At 50.5% G+C, this 18762-nt stretch overlaps 1 protein-coding gene across 1 annotated transcript in view; it reads right to left on the reverse strand.

Annotated features, from left to right (window-relative positions):
* Positions 1–256: 256 nt before the first annotated feature.
* Positions 257–18762, reverse strand: part of exoc3 (exocyst complex component 3) — a 33628-nt gene continuing 15122 nt past the window's right edge. Inside the window, exons 8-16 of the mRNA XM_061731517.1 lie at positions 18089–18206; positions 17873–17998; positions 15578–15678; positions 13306–13416; positions 6654–6795; positions 5230–5352; positions 4500–4661; positions 2016–2137; positions 257–936 (exon numbers count right to left, since the gene is read on the reverse strand). Coding sequence (XP_061587501.1) covers positions 732–936; positions 2016–2137; positions 4500–4661; positions 5230–5352; positions 6654–6795; positions 13306–13416; positions 15578–15678; positions 17873–17998; positions 18089–18206 — 1210 coding nt within the window. The 3' untranslated portion in view covers positions 257–731. The remainder of the gene's footprint in view (positions 937–2015; positions 2138–4499; positions 4662–5229; positions 5353–6653; positions 6796–13305; positions 13417–15577; positions 15679–17872; positions 17999–18088; positions 18207–18762) is intronic.

Below are 18762 nucleotides of genomic sequence, written 5' to 3' on the forward strand. Positions count from 1 at the left end.
GGACGTTAGTATTTGGACACCAATCCATTTTTCTGATGTTTATGGACTTGCATGAGGCCGGATTGAGGCAGGATTTATGAAAAACATCCGTATACGTTTGAAGTTTTCTAGTAATAATGTCAGATGAAGCGTTCCAAACCCAAAAGAATGAGCCCTCTAGTGTATCTCTCCTTTGCCTTGAACAGGCTGTTGCTGCAAAATGTGCTGCAATTCGGTCCCGAATTTCCCGCGCTGTCCTGTGGATGTGACGTCACATGACGCTGCATGCACGTTCTCCCCGTTCTCCCGTGCCGGCTTCACTGTTGGCTGCAGTACCCCCGATGGCCGTCGTGGTGAAGGGTGGCGCTAGAGAGTCTCATTTCTTAAAGGAGCCTCATGCTCCTTTAAGAAATGAAATAAAGAGTAAAGACCTGAAACTCTTGTGTTGCAGTTCCACCAGCGGCCAGCAGGGGGAGACTCAGTTCAGCTGTTTCAGCCTCAACTACTGAATAAAGAAACAGGAGAAAGTTCTGCAAAGATCCCAGAGACAACATATGTTGTACTAGACGCTATACAAATACAATCAAATTGAATTGAATTAAAAAAATAAAATCGAAAATTCTTCAGACTAAAAGAGACGAGGAGGAAAAACGACTCATTGTAGGAACTTTTATTGTTTCGTTGAATAAACTGCGGCTCATTTGAGCAGCTTGGCCGTCGTCATGGTGACGGTCGTCACGGCGACGGTGGGCTCATTTGAGCAGCTTGGCCGTTGCCATGGAGGTCATGGTGGTCATGGTCGTCATGGTGATGGTGGGCACGGCGATGTCCCTGAAGACGGGCGGGTTCCCTCCGGAGACGGGCGGCTTGTTCTCGCTCAGCGTCCCGATGATCATCTGACGCATCTCCCTGCTAGCGTCGCCGCGCACGGCTAGCAGCGCCTGCACGTGCTCCTCCCTGTGGACGGGAGGGGAATTACACCTGGAATTACACCTGGAATTACACCTGGAATTACACACCACACCCCCCCACCCTGGACCTGCTCCTCCCTGTGGACGGGAGGGGGATTACACCTGGAATTACACACCACGCCCCCCCAGGGTCAGACCCCTGAGGGCCACACCCCCCCTCCCTGGACCTGCCCCTCCCTGTGGACGGGAGGGGGATTACACCTGGAACTACACCTGGAATTACACACCACACCCCCCCAGGGTCAGACCCCTGAGGGCCCTGCCTCCCCTCCCTGGACGTGCTCCTCCCTGCACGTGCTCCTCCCTGTGGACGGGAGGGGGATTTTTTTAATAGTGTGATGACAGTAAAAAATTGACCTTCATTTTTATTTGTAACTCGAGCTCACGGCCAAACCGTAAAAGGTAGAGAGATAATTTTTGGTCAGAATGTAGACATAGATGTTGTGATTCATAAAATGTGACTTTGACAGGCGGGGTATGCACCAAATTTAAACGGAGGAAGGTAGAGCGCCGCCAATTCCTGCCTCAGTCCCCATTCACTGCAATATAATAAAACGTTTTCTTCAAAAAAAATCTCACTTTGTTTTTGAACTGCCGTTACTAACACATTTTAAGGAATATCTGAATAAAATTAAGATTGTCAGAATCTGCCGGGTTCTGTGTCTCTCACGATGTCTTTATTTTTCTGCTAGGAGCTACTGTTTTCTCACAAATCTGAGTTATTTGAGAACTTTCACAAGCAAAAGCGAACCCGGAACATTCCTCATGTCGAGGTTCTTGTTGCCCCTAGCAACCAGAGTTCAGCTGTTGACTGATTGGACCGAGCCAAACTGGTCACATGACTCAGTCAGTACAGACTTCATATACTTTACCTGGAAAATGACCCTAACTCTCACACCCCCTCACCTGATGTCGGGGTACTTGGACACCAGCGTGCTGCCCCCCCCACCCCAGGGTGCCCCCCCCCCTCACCTGATGTCGGGGTACTTGGACCCCAGCGTGCTGCCCCCCCCACCCCAGGGTGCCCCCCCCCCCCCACCCCAGGGTGCCCCCCACCCCCCTCACCTGATGTCGGGGTACTTGGACACCAGCGTCGACACCTCCAGGAACAGCAGCGTGGGGTCCGTTAGCTTGAAAACCTCAGCGATGGCGGCGATGGCTCCACAGAGACGGTCCGTGTCCTCGCCCTGGACCAATCAGAGATCAGTGATGTCATCATCAGACCAACCAATCAGAGATCAGTGATGTCATCATCAGACCAACCAATCAGAGATCAGTGATGTCATCACCAGACCAACCAATCAGAGATCAGTGATGTCATCATCAGACCAACCAATCAGAGATCAGTGATGTCATCATCAGACCAACCAATCAGAGAACAGTGATGTCATCATCAGACCAACCAATCAGAGCTTCATGTGTCTGCTAAATGACAGTAGTAGCATTAGCATTAGCACTCACCGCGGCTAGTCTCCTGAACAGGAAGTTGAGCTGCTAGTAGCAGCATTAGCATTAGCACTCACCGCGGCTAGCCTCCTGAACAGGAAGTTGAGCTGCTAGTAGCAGCATTAGCATTAGCACTCACCGCGGCTAGCCTCCTGAACAGGAAGTTGAGCTGCTAGTAGCAGCATTAGCATTAGCACTCACCGCGGCTAGCCTCCTGAACAGGAAGTTGAGCTGCTAGTAGCAGCATTAGCATTAGCACTCACCGCGGCTAGCCTCCTGAACAGGAAGTTGAGCTGCTAGTAGCAGCATTAGCATTAGCACTCACCGCAGCTAGCCTCCTGAACAGGAAGTTGAGCTGCTAGTAGCAGCATTAGCATTAGCACTCACCGCGGCTAGCCTCCTGAACAGGAAGTTGAGCTGCTAGTAGCAGCATTAGCATTAGCACTCACCGCGGCTAGCCTCCTGAACAGGAAGTTGAGCTGCTAGTAGCAGCATTAGCATTAGCACTCACCGCGGCTAGCCTCCTGAACAGGAAGTTGAGCTGCTAGTAGCAGCATTAGCATTAGCACTCACCGCGGCTAGCCTCCTGAACAGGAAGTTGAGCTGCTAGTAGCAGCATTAGCATTAGCACTCACCGCGGCTAGCCTCCTGAACAGGAAGTTGAGCTGCTAGTAGCAGCATTAGCATTAGCACTCACCGCGGCTAGCCTCCTGAACAGGAAGTTGAGCTGCTAGTAGCAGCATTAGCATTAGCACTCACCGCGGCTAGCCTCCTGAACAGGAAGTTGAGCTGCTAGTAGCAGCATTAGCACTCACCGCAGCTAGCCTCCTGAACAGGAAGTTGATCTGCTAGTAGCAGCATTAGCATTAGCACTCACCGCGGCTAGCCTCCTGAACAGGAAGTTGAGCTACTAGTAGCAGCATTAGATTAGCACTCACCGCGGCTAGCCTCCTGAACAGGAAGTTGAGCTGCTAGTAGCAGCATTAGCATTAGCACTCACCGCAGCTAGCCTCCTGAACAGGAAGTTGAGCTGCTAGTAGCAGCATTAGCATTAGCCCTCACCGCGGCTAGCCTCCTGAACAGGAAGTTGAGCTGCTAGTAGCAGCATTAGCATTAGCACTCACCGCGGCTAGCCTCCTGAACAGGAAGTTGAGCTGCTAGTAGCAGCATTAGCATTAGCACTCACCGCGGCTAGCCTCCTGAACAGGAAGTTGAGCTGCTAGTAGCAGCATTAGCATTAGCACTCACCACGGCTAGCCTCCTGAACAGGAAGTTGAGCTACTAGTAGCAGCATTAGATTAGCACTCACCGCGGCTAGCCTCCTGAACAGGAAGTTGAGCTGCTAGTAGCAGCATTAGCATTAGCACTCACCGCGGCTAGCCTCCTGAACAGGAAGTTGAGCTGCTAGTAGCAGCATTAGCATTAGCACTCACCGCGGCTAGCCTCCTGAACAGGAAGTTGAGCTGCTAGTAGCAGCATTAGCATTAGCACTCACCGCGGCTAGCCTCCTGAACAGGAAGTTGAGCTGCTAGTAGCAGCATTAGCATTAGCACTCACCGCGGCTAGCCTCCTGAACAGGAAGTTGAGCTGCTAGTAGCAGCATTAGCACTCACCGCGGCTAGCCTCCTGAACAGGAAGTTGATCTGCTAGTAGCAGCATTAGCATTAGCACTCACCACGGCTAGCCTCCTGAACAGGAAGTTGAGCTGCTAGTAGCATTATTAGCACTCACCGCGGCTAGCCTCCTGAACAGGAAGTTGAGCTGCTAGTAGCAGCATTAGCATTAGCACTCACCGCGGCTAGCCTCCTGAACAGGAAGTTGAGCTGCTAGTAGCAGCATTAGCATTAGCACTCACCGCGGCTAGCCTCCTGAACAGGAAGTTGAGCTGCTAGTAGCTGCGTTAGCATTAGCACTCACCACGGCTAGCCTCCTGAACAGGAAGTTGAGCTGCTAGTAGCAGCATTAGCATTAGCACTCACCGCGGCTAGCCTCCTGAACAGGAAGTTGAGCTGCTAGTAGCAGCATTAGCATTAGCACTCACCGCGGCTAGCCTCCTGAACAGGAAGTTGAGCTGCTAGTAGCAGCATTAGCATTAGCACTCACCGCGGCTAGCCTCCTGAACAGGAAGTTGAGCTGCTCGGCCTCCTTGATCATCCGCTCGGCTCCGTCCTTCCTCTCCTCTCCGTTCCTGAAGGAAACGCGTTTCTGCATGACGGCCTTCAGGTACTCCAGCACCACGCGCCGTAGGGCCTCGTCTGTCAGGTCCTAAAGAGAGGGGGTACGGGTTAGACCAGGACTAGGACCAGGACCCCCTAACCTGGTCCAGGACCTAAACCTAAACCAGACCAACGCGTTTCTGCATGACGGCCTTCAGGTACTCCAGCACCACGCGCCGCAACGCCTCATCTGTCAGGTCCTAAAGAGAGGGGGGGCGGGGTTAGACCTGGACCAGGACCTGGACCTGGACCCAAGAGAGAGAGAGAAAGAGACAGACAGGAAGGATGAAAGAAAGAAAGAAAGAAAGAAAGAAAGAAAGAAAGAAAGAAAGAAAGAAAGAAAGAAAGAAAGAAAGAAAGAAAGAAAGAAAGAAAGAAAGAAAGAAAGAAAGAAAGAAAGAAAGAAAGAAAGAAAGAAAGAAAGAAAGAAAGAAAGAAAGAAAGAAAGAAAGAAAGAAACGTCTATATTCCAGCGCTGTACGGCACAGATCCTCGTCCGTTAGCTCCTGCTAACAGCCCAGAGTCAAGGGGGCGGGGTTATAGCCGAGGGGGTGGGGTTATAGCAGAAGGGGCGGGGCCAGAGCAGAAGGGGCGGGCCAGACCCAGACTAAACTCACCTGATTAAAGGGTTTCTTGATCTTGTTGAAGTCGTTGAAATAATCCTCCACCGTCACGCAGATGGTGTCGACGGCGTGAGAGCCCGTTAGCCACTTCCTGGTTAGCAGCTCGCTCAGGTGGTGCTGGTGATTACACACACTCGTTAGCACCACTCGTTAGCCACTTCCTGGTTAGCAGCTCGCTCAGGTGGTGCTGGTGATTACACACACTCGTTAGCACCACTCGTTAGCACCACTCGTTAGCCACTTCCTGGTTAGCAGCTCACTCAGGTGGTGCTGGTGATTACACACACTCGTTAGCACCACTCGTTATCGGCTGGATTTTATAAAATAATTTAAGACTCAGAGGAACGTTTGTAGAGTTTTAGAACCACAACAATGCTGGTCATCAATTATTACATCATCGTCACCGGCAAGATCCGAACCAAGCTGTTATGTTGAAAGTTAAAACTGATTCAATGAAACACTTGTAAAATGCTGTCAGGACTGATTGGTGGATTTGAAGTTTATGGAGTTTTCTAAGAAAAAAGAGGCGTTGCTGGCACTTTGAGAAAATGGATTCAGTGTTAGGTTGGAAGTTGAGCTTGTGGTCGATTACTGTCCCCAAATACCTATATGAGTCAACCCTCTATAGGCTGATTGTTGACAGACAGAGTGGGGATGCTGGATGGACCTCTCCGAAAGTCAACAACCAGTTCCTTAGTTTTAGTAATGTTGAGGTCCAGACAGTTCTGCCTGCACCACTCTGTAAAAATGTTCATCTCAGCCTGCAGCTGACCCTCTGAGTTGGTAGTGTCCACAATAAGAGTGTCATCAGAGTATTTCATGTATGTTATGCCAGGGCTCGTACTCCCTGGATGCTAACAGAGATGCTAACAGAGATGCTAACAGAGAAGCTAACAGAGAAGCTAACAGAGATGCTAACAGAGATGCTATGCTATAATGCTTTGGGGGAAACCCCAATTATGGCACAGAAAAAATATGGATATATATCGAGTATCAACATTCAGCTAGAAAATATGGAGATATGACTTTTTGTCCATATCACCCAGTCCTACTGCAGGTCATAGTCTAGTCTAGTCTGGTCTGGTCCAGGTCCAGGTCCAGGTTCCTACCTCCAGGTCCAGGAAGACCTCGTCCAGCAGGAACTGACATCCGTCCTTGGTCCAGGGTTAGTTTGCTCTGGTCTAGTCTGGTCTGGTCCTTGTTCTAGTTCTAGTTCTGGTTCTAGTTCTGGACCTAGTCCTGGTCCAGGTCCAGGTCCAGGTCCTACCTCCAGGTCCAGGAAGACCTCGTCCAGCAGGAACTGACATCCCTCCCTGGTCTAGTTTAGTCTGGTCTAGTCTAGTCTGGTCTAGTCTGGTCCTGGTTCTGGTCCTGGTTCTGGACCAGGTCCAGGTCCAGGTCCAGGTTCTGGTTCCTACCTCCAGGTCCAGGAAGACCTCGTCCAGCAGGAACTGACATCCGTCCTTGGCCACGTCGTTGAGCGTCCTCTCGATGGCGGCGTCCGTCTCACTGGGCTCAGAGAAGCGGGAGTACTTCCTCTTCAGGCTGTTCACCGACTCCCTGGAGACAGAGGGGGACAGGGGGGACAAGAGACCGGGGACGTGAGACCGGGGACATGAGGGGGGACATGAGGGGGGACGTGAGACCGGGGACATGAGGGGGGACAGGAGACCAGGGACGTGAGGGGGGACATGAGGGGGGACGTGAGACCAGGGACAAGACCTGGGCTCAGAGAACTGGGAGTACTTCCTCTTCAGGCTGTTCACCGACTCCCTGGAGACAGGGGGGGACAGAGGGGGACGTTAGACCGGGGACATGAGGGGGGACAGGAGACCAGGGACAAGAGGGGGGACGTGAGACCAGGGACAAGACCTGGGCTCAGAGAAGCGGGAGTACTTCCTCTTCAGGCTGTTCACCGACTCCCTGGGACAGGGGGGACAAGAGACCGGGGACGTGAGACCGGGGACATGAGACCGGGGACATGAGGGGGGACAAGAGACCGGGGACATGAGACCGGGGACATGAGACCGGGGACATGAGGGGGGACAAGAGACCGGGGACGTGAGACCGGGGACAGGGACCAGAATCAGGACACGTCCAACTAGGGCTGCGCGATTAATCGATTTGAAATCTAAATCGGTTTTATTAATCACAATCGATGTTAAAAAAAGGAAATCGGAAAATGGATTTTCCATTTTTGCAGCTGCATTACAGACGGAGCTCGTCTAGTCAAGAAAATGGTAAATGTTGTCACTTTACTAAACTCAAGGAGGATTTACAGGATCTTTCAATTGCACTTCATTCCCAATAGGGAAATGTGTTTGCTATTTTACTTTAAAAATAAAGATAAAATATTTGAAACAATTTATTCCATTGTCTTTTGTAGTTTTACCAAAAAAATCTGGATTTTATTTTTGTCCAAAATCGCCCAGCCCTACGTCCAACCACAGATCACATCCGACCCCAGGACACGTCCAAATCCAGCCCCTAACTGAACTCCCATTTCCTCCCTGATCTGACATTATAAGAGAGGATGGAGGGATGAGGATGGAGGGGTGAAGATGGGGGGGATGGATGTATTAATAAAAACTGGATGGGACATTGAAAATGGCCGCCCATTCATTTCAATGGAGTCTGCTCAGCCAGCTCATACGCTGAAAGAAATTCTGACTTCCTGGTTTACTTCCACCTACACGGGCCCATAGAGCATGCGCAGTTGAGTCACCTCCCATGATGCTCTGGGGCCTCCCATCATGCCCCGGGGCAATGACGCGAATGTTAATATAATATGTATTAATATAATATATGAATTAATGTATATTATTACATGTATAGTATTACATATATTATTAATGTATTAATATAATATAATTACATAATATATATTAATATATTAATTAATGTATATTATTACATGTATTACATATATTATTAATGTATTAATATAATATAATTACATAATATATATTAATATTGTGGAAGTGAGTAAAATGAGACGAGCAGGCAGAATATGGGAGTCTCTGTGAACTTTACTTCCAAACAATCAATCAACACACCTGTAACAGCACTTCCTTATATACCCCTGTAACTCCTCCCATCACCACGCCCAGTGTCCATTCTGAGGTGAGAACTCCACCTAGTGTCCACCACACAGGCCCCCCCTGAACACTCAGAATTGACATTACGTACAGTACAACCAACCCGCCAACCAATACTACACCCATTGTCAATAGTCTCTTTTAGGAGGTCTGACCACTCGGCCAAACCGACTATATTTCTCAGCCAAAGGCAACTTGGAAGGGGCCTGGGTCGGGGCAGGGGGACGTCCCCGCCGACGACGTGGCAAGGTAGGGGTCTCCACGGATGGAGAGCCAGGGATGGTGGCAGACTTGGGTGGTCGGCCGCGACGTGGGGGCCGAACCAGCTCCACTGGCTCGTCTGGGACCACATGAGCAGGCTTGAGACGGTCGACCGAAACCTGCTCCTTATTCCCCCCCATGTCCACCACAAAACTCTTGGGGCCTGTCTCCAGGACGCGGAAAGGCCCATCGTAGGGAGCCTGCAGTGGAGAACGGTGGGCATCATGCCGGATGAACACATAACTGGCAGCCATGAGGTCCTTCGGGATGTAAGACTGGGGCAAGCAGTGATGTGTGGGAACTGGTGCAAAGGCACCTGCTGAGTCCGGGAAGGAAGACCGGTGAGCTGTATGAGGCCAAGGAGCGGAGGAACCTGGCAGGAACTCCCCAGGGACCCGCAGCGGCTGGCCAAAGACGAGCTCTGCTGAAGAGGCCTGCAAGTCTTCCTTCGGGGCAGAACGCAGTCCCAACATGACCCACGGCAGACGGTCGATCCAATTGTTGTCAGTGAGAGTGGCCCGGAGAGCAGCCTTCATAGAGCGATGAAACCGCTCACACATCCCATTAGCCTTGGGGTTATAGGCCGTGGTACGGTGGAGTTTCACCCCAAGTCTCTCAGCCACCATGCTCCACAGCTCCGAAGTGAACTGAGACCCCCGGTCCGATGTCAAGTCCAGTGGCGTGCCGAACCGGGTCACCCAGCTGGAGATTAGTGCCCGAGCCACCTCTGCAGTCGTTGTGGATGACAGGGGAACAACCTCCGACCACCTGGTGGTCCTGTCCACCACGGTGAGGAGATGCGTGAACCCCTGAGATGGCGGAAGCGGGCTCACAAGGTCGACATGGATATGGTCGAACCGCCTTTCAGGAACGAGAAACGGCTCCAGGGGGGCATTGGTATGGCGGTGTATCTTGGCCCGCTGACACGCGACACAGGAAGCCGCCCAGGCTCTGACGTCCTTCCTAAGGCCCGGCCAGACAAATTTGGCGCCCACCAGCTTCACCGACGCTCTTACACCCGGGTGTGAAAGGGTGTGTATAGCATCAAATACCCGGCGGCGCCAGTCAGTTGGAACCATGGGGCGTGGCTGGCCGGTGGAGACGTCGCAGAGAAGTGTGGCGCCGCTGTCATGGAACGCCACATCCTCCAGTCGTAGTCCAGTCACAGCAGTCCTGAACGCCTGAAGGTCTGGATCCGTGAGCTGGTCAGTGGCCATGGCTGCATAATCGATGCCCAAATGCACGGGGCTGACGTGTGCCCGGGAGAGGCAGTCCGCCACCTGATTGTCTTTACCAGCCACATGCCGAATGTCCGTAGTGAACTCTGATATTGCGGAAAGCTGGCGCTGCTGACGCCCCGACCACGGCTCTGTGGTCTTGGCCATGGCAAAAATCAGGGGCTTGTGGTCGACAAACGCAGTGAACTTGCGGCCCTCCAGCAGGAACCTGAAATGACGTATGGCAAGGAAAAGGGCCAGGAGCTCCCTGTCAAACGTACTGTATTTCTTCTCGTTTTCCCGAAGCTTCCTGCTGAAGAAGGCCAGAGGCTGCCAGGCGCCCGACACCCACTGTTCACACACCGCCCCCACTGCATAATCGGAGGCATCACTTGTGAGAGCTATCGGTGCAGCAGGAGACGGGTGCGCCAGCATGGCAGCGTTGGCAAGCGCGGCCTTGGAGTCCTCAAATGCCCTGATCCGCTCCGGGGACCAGTCCACGTCCTCATTGTCCTTTTTCCCCTTTAATGCGTCATACAGGGGCCTCATCAGGTGAGCGGCATGGGATATAAACCGATTATAAAAATTTACCATGCCCAGGAACTCCTGGAGAGGCTTGGTGGTGGGGGGACAGGGGAAGGCAGTGATGACCTCTACCTTGGCGGGTAGCGGGACAGCCCCCTGTGGAGAGACATGGTGTCCCAGGAAATCAATTGCTGGCAGGCCGAATTGACATTTGGCTGGGTTAATGATTAGTCCATGCTCGTTGAGGCGCTCAAACAGCTTCCGGAGATGCTCCCGATGCTCCCCTGTGGACCTGCTGGCTACCAGGATGTCATCCAAGTAGACAAATAAGAATGACATGCCTCGCAGCACAGAGTCCATCAGACGCTGGAAGGTCTGTGCCGCGCCTTTAAGCCCAAAAGGCATCCGCAGGAATTCGAACAGGCCAAATGGGGTGATAACAGCAGTCTTGGGAATATCAGGGGGGTGGACTGGCACCTGGTGGTAACCACGCACCAAATCTATTTTAGAAAAAATTGTGGTCCCTGCCAGGTGGGCGGAAAAGTCCTGAATATGTGGGACAGGGTACCGGTCATGCGGAGTAATGCTATTTAGGCGACGGAAATCTCCGCACGGGCGCCACTTCCCGTCTGCCTTGGGAACCATGTGGAGAGGAGACGCCCAGGGGCTATTTGACCGGCGCGCAATTCCGAGCCGCACCATTGTCGAAAACTCCTCTTTGGCTATAGTCATTTTAGCAGCATCCAGGCGGCGTGCCCGAGCAAAAACAGGAGGCCCCACGGTTGGGATGTAGTGTTCCACACAATGCTTGGCAACAGTGGCTGAGAACGTAGGGACTGTCAGGGCTGGGAACCTGGCGAGGAGGCGCTGGTACACATCCCCCATGGCGAGAATATTAGCCAGGGCAAGCGGCCCTGGCCCCCCCAGTGTGCAAGGGTATGTGTCAAAGGACACAGAGTCAATCAGCCGACGGTTTGCCACATCCACCAACAGTCTGTGTGCGCACAAGAAATCCGCCCCCAGTATAGGCACTGACACAGAAGCGACAATAAAGTCCCAACCAAACTGGTGTCCATTGAAACACACTGTCACATGCCTGGTGCAAAACGTACGTATGGAAGTCCCATTAGCCGCATCCAGCGGTGGTCCGTGTGCGTTCCCCAGGGTGTCCGCTGCAGAAGCGGGCAGGATGCTCCTCTGCGCGCCCGAATCCACCAGCAGGCGCCGACCAGAAGATGTGTCTACAATAAACAGCAGCTCATTGTTGATGACGCCAGTGCTCATAGCTGCTAACGAGCGCCGGCTCTGGAGTTTCCCTGGTTCCCAAAACAGCATGGTGGAACACAGCGCTTGGCCTTGGTGCCAAAACGGCGATGATAATAGCACAGCCCGCTCTCATCCTCTCTCCGAGTCTGCTCCCTGCGATCAGCCACAACTGCCACCGTTGGATCCGACACTGCAGCAGCCGCAACGTATTGGCGGGAGGCCAGTAGAATCCGGTCCGCTTCCTCCGCCAACCCACGGAAATCCTTGGTGCGCACGAAAGGAGATGTGGCCAGAGCCGTGCGCACTGGAGTCGGGAGTTGTCGCAGGAACAGTTGTGTGAAGAGGAACGTGGTGTCACCTGAACCCAGCAGTGCCAGCATGTTGTCCATCAGTTCTGTAGGTTTACTGTCCCCCAATCCATTGAGTGACAGCAGGCGATCTGCGCGCTCCTCATCAGACAGCTGGAACAGACGCAGCAGCTGTGCTTTGAGAGCGATGTACTTTCCGTCTGCTGGCGGCTCCCTCAGGAAACCCATGACGCGGCGGGTAGTTGAGGAATCCAAGGCGGCGACGACATGATAATACTTAGTGTCATCCACCGTGATTCCGCGGAGATGAAACTGCGCCTCAATGTGTTGAAACCACGGGGCCGGATCATGTTGCCAAAACTCAGGTAATTTGATTGTTGCTGCATATACTGCAGGAGCAACGACAGGAGCAGCAACAGGAACGGCGTCTGCGTTTATCATGATCTAACTCAAAAACATCAGGGTCACCACTGTGGAAGTGAGTAAAATGAGACGAGCAGGCAGAATATGGGAGTCTCTGTGAACTTTACTTCCAAACAATCAAACAACACACCTGTAACAGCACTTCCTTATATACCCCTGTAACTCCTCCCATCACCACGCCCAGTGTCCATTCTGAGGTGAGAACTCCACCTAGTGTCCACCACAATATAATATATTAATTAATGTATATTATTACATGTATAGTATTCCATATATTATTAATGTATTAATATAATATAATTATATAATATGTATTAATATGATATATTAATTCATGTATATTATTACATGTATATTATTACATATATTATTAATGTATTAATATAATATAATTATATAATATGTATTAATATGATATATTAATTCATGTATATTATTACATGTATAGTATTACATATATTATTAATGTATTAATATAATATAATGATATAATATATATTAATATAAACATCCGTGGAATGCACGGACACGGCTGTGACGTCAGCCGTGACGTCACGCCCAGAAAGAGACTTTTCTTTTACTTTTCTGGCCGTTATAAAACATTTTTGACGGATATAAAGTCCATGACTTAAAAATATAGAATACAAAGATTAGTAATTGCCGGGGATTCCAGCTGGAGGTTCCTGTGAACAGTTTTAGAGGACGATCTTTTACTATGGAGGTCTATGGGAAAAAAGCTTTCTGGGCCCCATGGGGTTTTCTGTTGCAGTACCGCGGCTGGACACTGGGGGAAACCGGCGCTGCTGAGTGGAGACCCGGGGGCTGGGTGGAGGATGGAGGGAAGAGGGATGAGATATGGCGGAGTGGAGGGAATGAATGATGGAGAGATGGAGGTGTGTCTTACTTGAAGGTCTGGCAGTTGATGATGGAGGGATGAGGGGATGAGGGGATGAATAAGGAGGTGTGACTTACTTGAAGGTCTGGCAGTTGTTGATGATGGCGATCATGTACTGGACGTAACACGGAGGCATCTGTCTGTCCCTCAGGTGGTCGTCCTTGTAGGAGACCGCCTCCTCCCGGTACCTGGAGACGAGATTAGGATTAGTTTACCCTGGATTAGGATTATTACCCCTGGATTAGGATTATTACCCTGTATTAGGGATTATTACCCCTGGATTAGGATTATTACCCCTGGATTAGGATTATTACCCTGTATTAGGGATTATTACCCCTGGATTAGGATTATTACCCCTGGATTAGGGATTATTACTCCAGGATTAGGGATTATTACCCTGTATTAGGGATTATTACCCCTGGATTAGGATTATTACCCCTGGATTAGGATTATTACCCCTGGATTAGGATTATTACCCCTGGATTAGGATTATTACCCCTGGATTAGGATTATTACCCTGTATTAGGGATTATTACCCTGTATTAGGGATTATTACCCTGTATTAGGGATTATTACCCCTGGATTAGGATTATTACTCCAGGATTAGGGATTATTACCCTGTATTAGGGATTATTACCCTGTATTAGGGATTATTACCCCTGGATTAGGATTATTACCCCTGGATTAGGATTATTACCCTGGATTAGGGATTATTACCCCTGGATTAGGATTATTACCCCTGGATTAGGATTATTACCCCTGGATTAGGATTATTACCCTGGATTAGGGATTATTACCCCTGGATTAGGATTATTACCCCTGGATTAGGATTATTACCCCTGGATTAGGATTATTACCCCTGGATTAGGATTATTACCCTGTATTAGGGATTATTACCCCTGGATTAGGATTATTACCCCTGGATTAGGATTATTACCCCTGGATTAGGATTATTACCCCTGGATTAGGATTATTACCCCTGGATTAGGATTATTACCCCTGGATTAGGATTATTACCCCTGGATTAGGGATTATTACCCTGTATTAGGGATTATTACCCTGTATTAGGGATTATTACCCTGTATTAGGGATTATTACCCCTGGATTAGGATTATTACTCCAGGATTAGGGATTATTACCCTGTATTAGGGATTATTACCCTGTATTAGGGATTATTACCCCTGGATTAGGATTATTACCCCTGGATTAGGATTATTACCCTGTATTAGGGATTATTACCCCTGGATTAGGATTATTACCCCTGGATTAGGGATTATTATCCTGTATTAGGGATTATTACCCCTGGATTAGGATTATTACCCCTGGATTAGGATTATTACCCTGTATTAGGGATTATTACCCCTGGATTAGGATTATTACCCCTGGATTAGGGATTATTATCCTGTATTAGGGATTATTACCCTGTATTAGGGATTATTACCCTGTATTAGGGATTATTACCCCTGGATTAGGATTATTACTCCAGGATTAGGGATTATTACCCTGTATTAGGGATTATTACCCTGTATTAGGGATTATTACCCCTGGATTAGGATTATTACCCCTGGATTAGGATTATTACCCCTGGATTAGGATTATTACCCCTGGATTAGGATTATTACCCCTGGATTAGGGATTATTACTCCAGGATTAGGGATTATTACCCTGCCCGGTGGGGCGGGGAGGTGGGCCTGCCCGGAGGGCGGGGAGGGGAGGTGGGCCTGCCCCGGAGGGCGGGGAGGCGAGGTGGGCCTGCCCGGAGGGCGGGGAGGGGAGGTGGGCCTGCCCGGAGGGCGGGGAGGTGGGCCTGCCCGGTGGGGCGGGGAGGTGGGCCTGCCCGGAGGGCGGGGAGGTGGGCCTGCCCGGAGGGCGGGGAGGTGGGCCTGCCCCGGGGGAGGGGAGGTGGGCCTGCCCGGAGGGCGGGGAGGTGGGCCTGCCCGGTGGGGCGGGGAGGTGGGCCTGCCCGGAGGGCGGGGAGGTGGGCCTGCCCGGAGGGCGGGGAGGTGGGCCTGCCCGGTGGGGCGGGGAGGTGGGCCTGCCCGGAGGGCGGGGAGGGTTGGCCTTTTTTAAATACAGAAATTACACAAAACTGGCGCCACACGGCGCCGTATGGTCGTCAACATACGGTAGTAGAGGGACAGTTGAGAACACGGTGGAACAGGAAGTGGAACAGGAAGTGGAACAGGAAACAGGAAGTACCTGACCAGGAAGGAAGTGGAACAGGAAGTGGAAGAGAAAACAGGACGTACCTTACCAGGAAGGAAGTGGAACAGGAAGTGGAAGAGGAAACAGGAAGTGGAACAGGAAACAGGAAGTGAAACAGGAAGTGGAAGAGGAAACAGGAAGTACCTGACCAGGAAGGACGTCATCTGTCTCAGGCAGAGCTTCAGAACCTGCTCCCTGAAATCCCCGTCAATCTGGGCCGCCACCTGGAGGTTCTGCTCAAACATCTGGGGATGGGGGAGAGGACCGTTAGAACCCGGACCTGGACCTGGACCTGGACCAGGAACCAGAACCTGGACCAGAAGCAGAACCCGGACCTGGACCTGGACCTGGACCAGGAACCAGAACCTGGACCAGAAGCAGAACCTGGACCTGGACCAGGACCTCGACCAGAACCTGGACGTGGACCAGAACCAGAACCTGGACCAGAACCAGAACCTGGACCTGGACCAGAACCAGAACCTGGACCAGAACCTGGACCTGGACCGGGACCTGGACCAGAACCTGGACCTGGACCAGAACCTGGACCTGGACCTGGACCAGAACCTGGACCAGGAACCAGAACCTGGACCAGAACTTGGACCTGGACCAGAACCTGGACCAGGACCCCCCTAGCCCCCCCAAAGTTGAAATTTTGATGAAAAAGTTGAAATTTTGAGAAAAAAGTCGAGAAGTTAAATTTTAATGAAAAAGTTGAAATTTTGATGAAAAAAGTCGAGAAAAAAGTTACATTTTAATGAAAAAGTTGAAATTTTGAGAAACAGTTGAAATTTTGATGAACAATTCGAAATTTTGAGAAAAAGGTGAAATTTTGAGAAAAAAGTGGAAATGTCAAAAACCCACGAAAGAACAAGCGCACGAAAAAACGCACGCCCGCTCGCACAAAAAAACACAGGCACGCACGCAAAATGCACGAAAAAACTCATGGGTCTACGTAGGATACTGGACCTCCGTCCAGTGTCGGCGCCATGGGCGGCCACCAGGGGGCAGTGCCCGCTGACTTCAGTCACTTTGCCCCCCCACTTTTCTTCTTTGGCGGTAAACACATTTCCCGAAAGCGAACTATTGCGAACGAAAGAGAGACTGAGTGTGTCCTGTGTGTTTTCCTCTAACTCAATGTCTTTTTTAGACATTTTGTTCACATTTTCACTGTCAACGGCGGATTCTGGTGTTTTCCTCTTTGCAGCAAGTTTAAACAAATCCTCCTCCATTACACGATCCTCCTCTCCATCCAACACAGACTCAGTTAGAGAAATAACAGGAATAATCGTTCAGTTGTGGCTACAAGCACCAAAATTGGCACACATATTCCTTAGGGGTTGCTCTTTTGATAAAACCATTGTGCCAGAAAAAAAAAAAAAAAAAGATGGCGGCCTTTTTTCAAGATGGCCGCAATCAAATATACAGTAATATTGCATTTCACAAAATAAAATCCAATAGAGTTGTCCTATTGGAATGATCTTGGTGTCAAATCATAACCTTTTCACTATGTAGAATCTAAATTGGGTTGGTTTTTTGGGGTTTTTTTGGGGTTTATTTTCGGGTGTTTCGGGTTTTTTGGGGTTTATTTTCGGGTGTGTTTCGGGTTTTTTCGGGTTTATTTTCGGGTGTGTTTCGGGTTTTTTCGGGTTGGACCCATGGACTTACACATTGGCTTCCTTGTACCATCTATCAGTCCCAGAATCCTAATATTCTGCTAAATTTGAGTTTTTTTTGTTATGTTTGACACTGGTAAAATGGATGGCAGTGTATACTTTAGTATTGTTAGAGGTTTTGTGTGTGGTTTTCTTGGCACAATGGTTTTATCAAAAGAGCAACCCTCAAGGAGTATGTGTGCCAATTTTGTTGTTTGTAGCCGCAACTGTTTTCACCTGTTTTCTGCCTGTTATTTCTCTAACTAACTCAGCCATCCTGGTGGCAGTCTGTCCAGTCAGCCCCTTCAACAGAGCCTGACTTCTAGACTCTGCCATCTCGCTCTGTACACCGGTCGCTTCGCTCTGCGCAAAAACCTGTGCCCCACTTTGCGCTTCGCCCGGCGCAGCAGTTCCCCCGTTCCCCCGCTCTGTCGGGGCATGAACGGATCAACTTGACATATTGAAAACATGTATGTGACCTCGTTGTGTGTTATGAGTAAAATGTTTTCGGTCAAAGTAAAATGTGCGCTTCCTTGCATTATTTACATCTAAGTGATTTGATTTCTCCACATGTTTTAGACAGATTATTAATAGGAAAGCAGTGAGAATGCACTTCTTTCCTTAAAATGCTGTCCTACACGACTGATTTGATGCCCGTCCTAATAAGCCTCGTGCCCCCTCTGAATATTTGCTCTGGCACCGACCCTGCCTACGTCGTTGCTGGTGTGGGGTCTCCCTGGAACCCTGGATCCCCCTGACCCGCCCTCCCCCCCAGACCCCCCGGTACCTGGAAGACGATGGCCGGCAGGCTGGTCTGGTAATATCCGTCCTGATCGGCCTCCGGCTCGCTGTCCTTCTGCCAGTCCTTCCTGTCCGTCTCCAGGGCCTTACGGAGCCAGCCGGTGATGTTGGACTGGAGGAGAACCACAGTTAGACCTGGACCGGTTCTACGTGGACCTGGACCAGGACCCACTTCCCTCCTGCAGGGTCCCCGGGTTCTCACCGTGAACGTCTGCACGTATTTGCTGAGCAGATTGTCCACCACTTCCTGCGGCAGCAGATTCTCCAGCTGGTTGATGTCGCACTCCGAGCTGAGATCAGGGTGACCCATCATCTCCACGCTGGAAAAACAGAGGGGGCATAGGGGGGTCAGTCCTACTGCAGGGACACCGGGGACCCTGGGGGTACCAGGAACACCAGGGTCCCTAGTGTCCCCAGGTCCACATAAAGCTCCTCTCCTACAAACCTCTTGTAGGTGTTTTGGACCAACCTCTTGTAGGAGTTTTTGGACCAACCTCTTGTAGGTGTTTTTGGACCAACCTCTTGTAGGTGTTTTGGACCAACCTCTTGTAGGAGTTTTTGGACCAACCTCTTGTAGGTGTTTTTGGACCAACCTCTTGTAGGTGTTTTTGGACCAACCTCTTGTAGGAGTTTTTGGACCAACCTCTTGTAGGTGTTTTGGACCAACCTCTTGTAGGTGTTTTTGGACCAACCTCTTGTAGGAGTTTTTGGACCAACCTCTTGTAGGTGTTTTTGGACCAACCTCTTGTAGGTGTTTTTGGACCAACCTCTTGTAGGAGTTTTTGGACCAACCTCTTGTAGGTGTTTTTGGACCAACCTCTTGTAGGTGTTTTTGGACCAACCTCTTGTAGGAGTTTTTGGACCAACCTCTTGTAG

The sequence above is a fragment of the Cololabis saira genome, chromosome 10 (assembly GCF_033807715.1).
Source record: "Cololabis saira isolate AMF1-May2022 chromosome 10, fColSai1.1, whole genome shotgun sequence".
In the NCBI taxonomy this organism is placed as follows: Eukaryota; Metazoa; Chordata; class Actinopteri; order Beloniformes; family Belonidae; genus Cololabis; species Cololabis saira.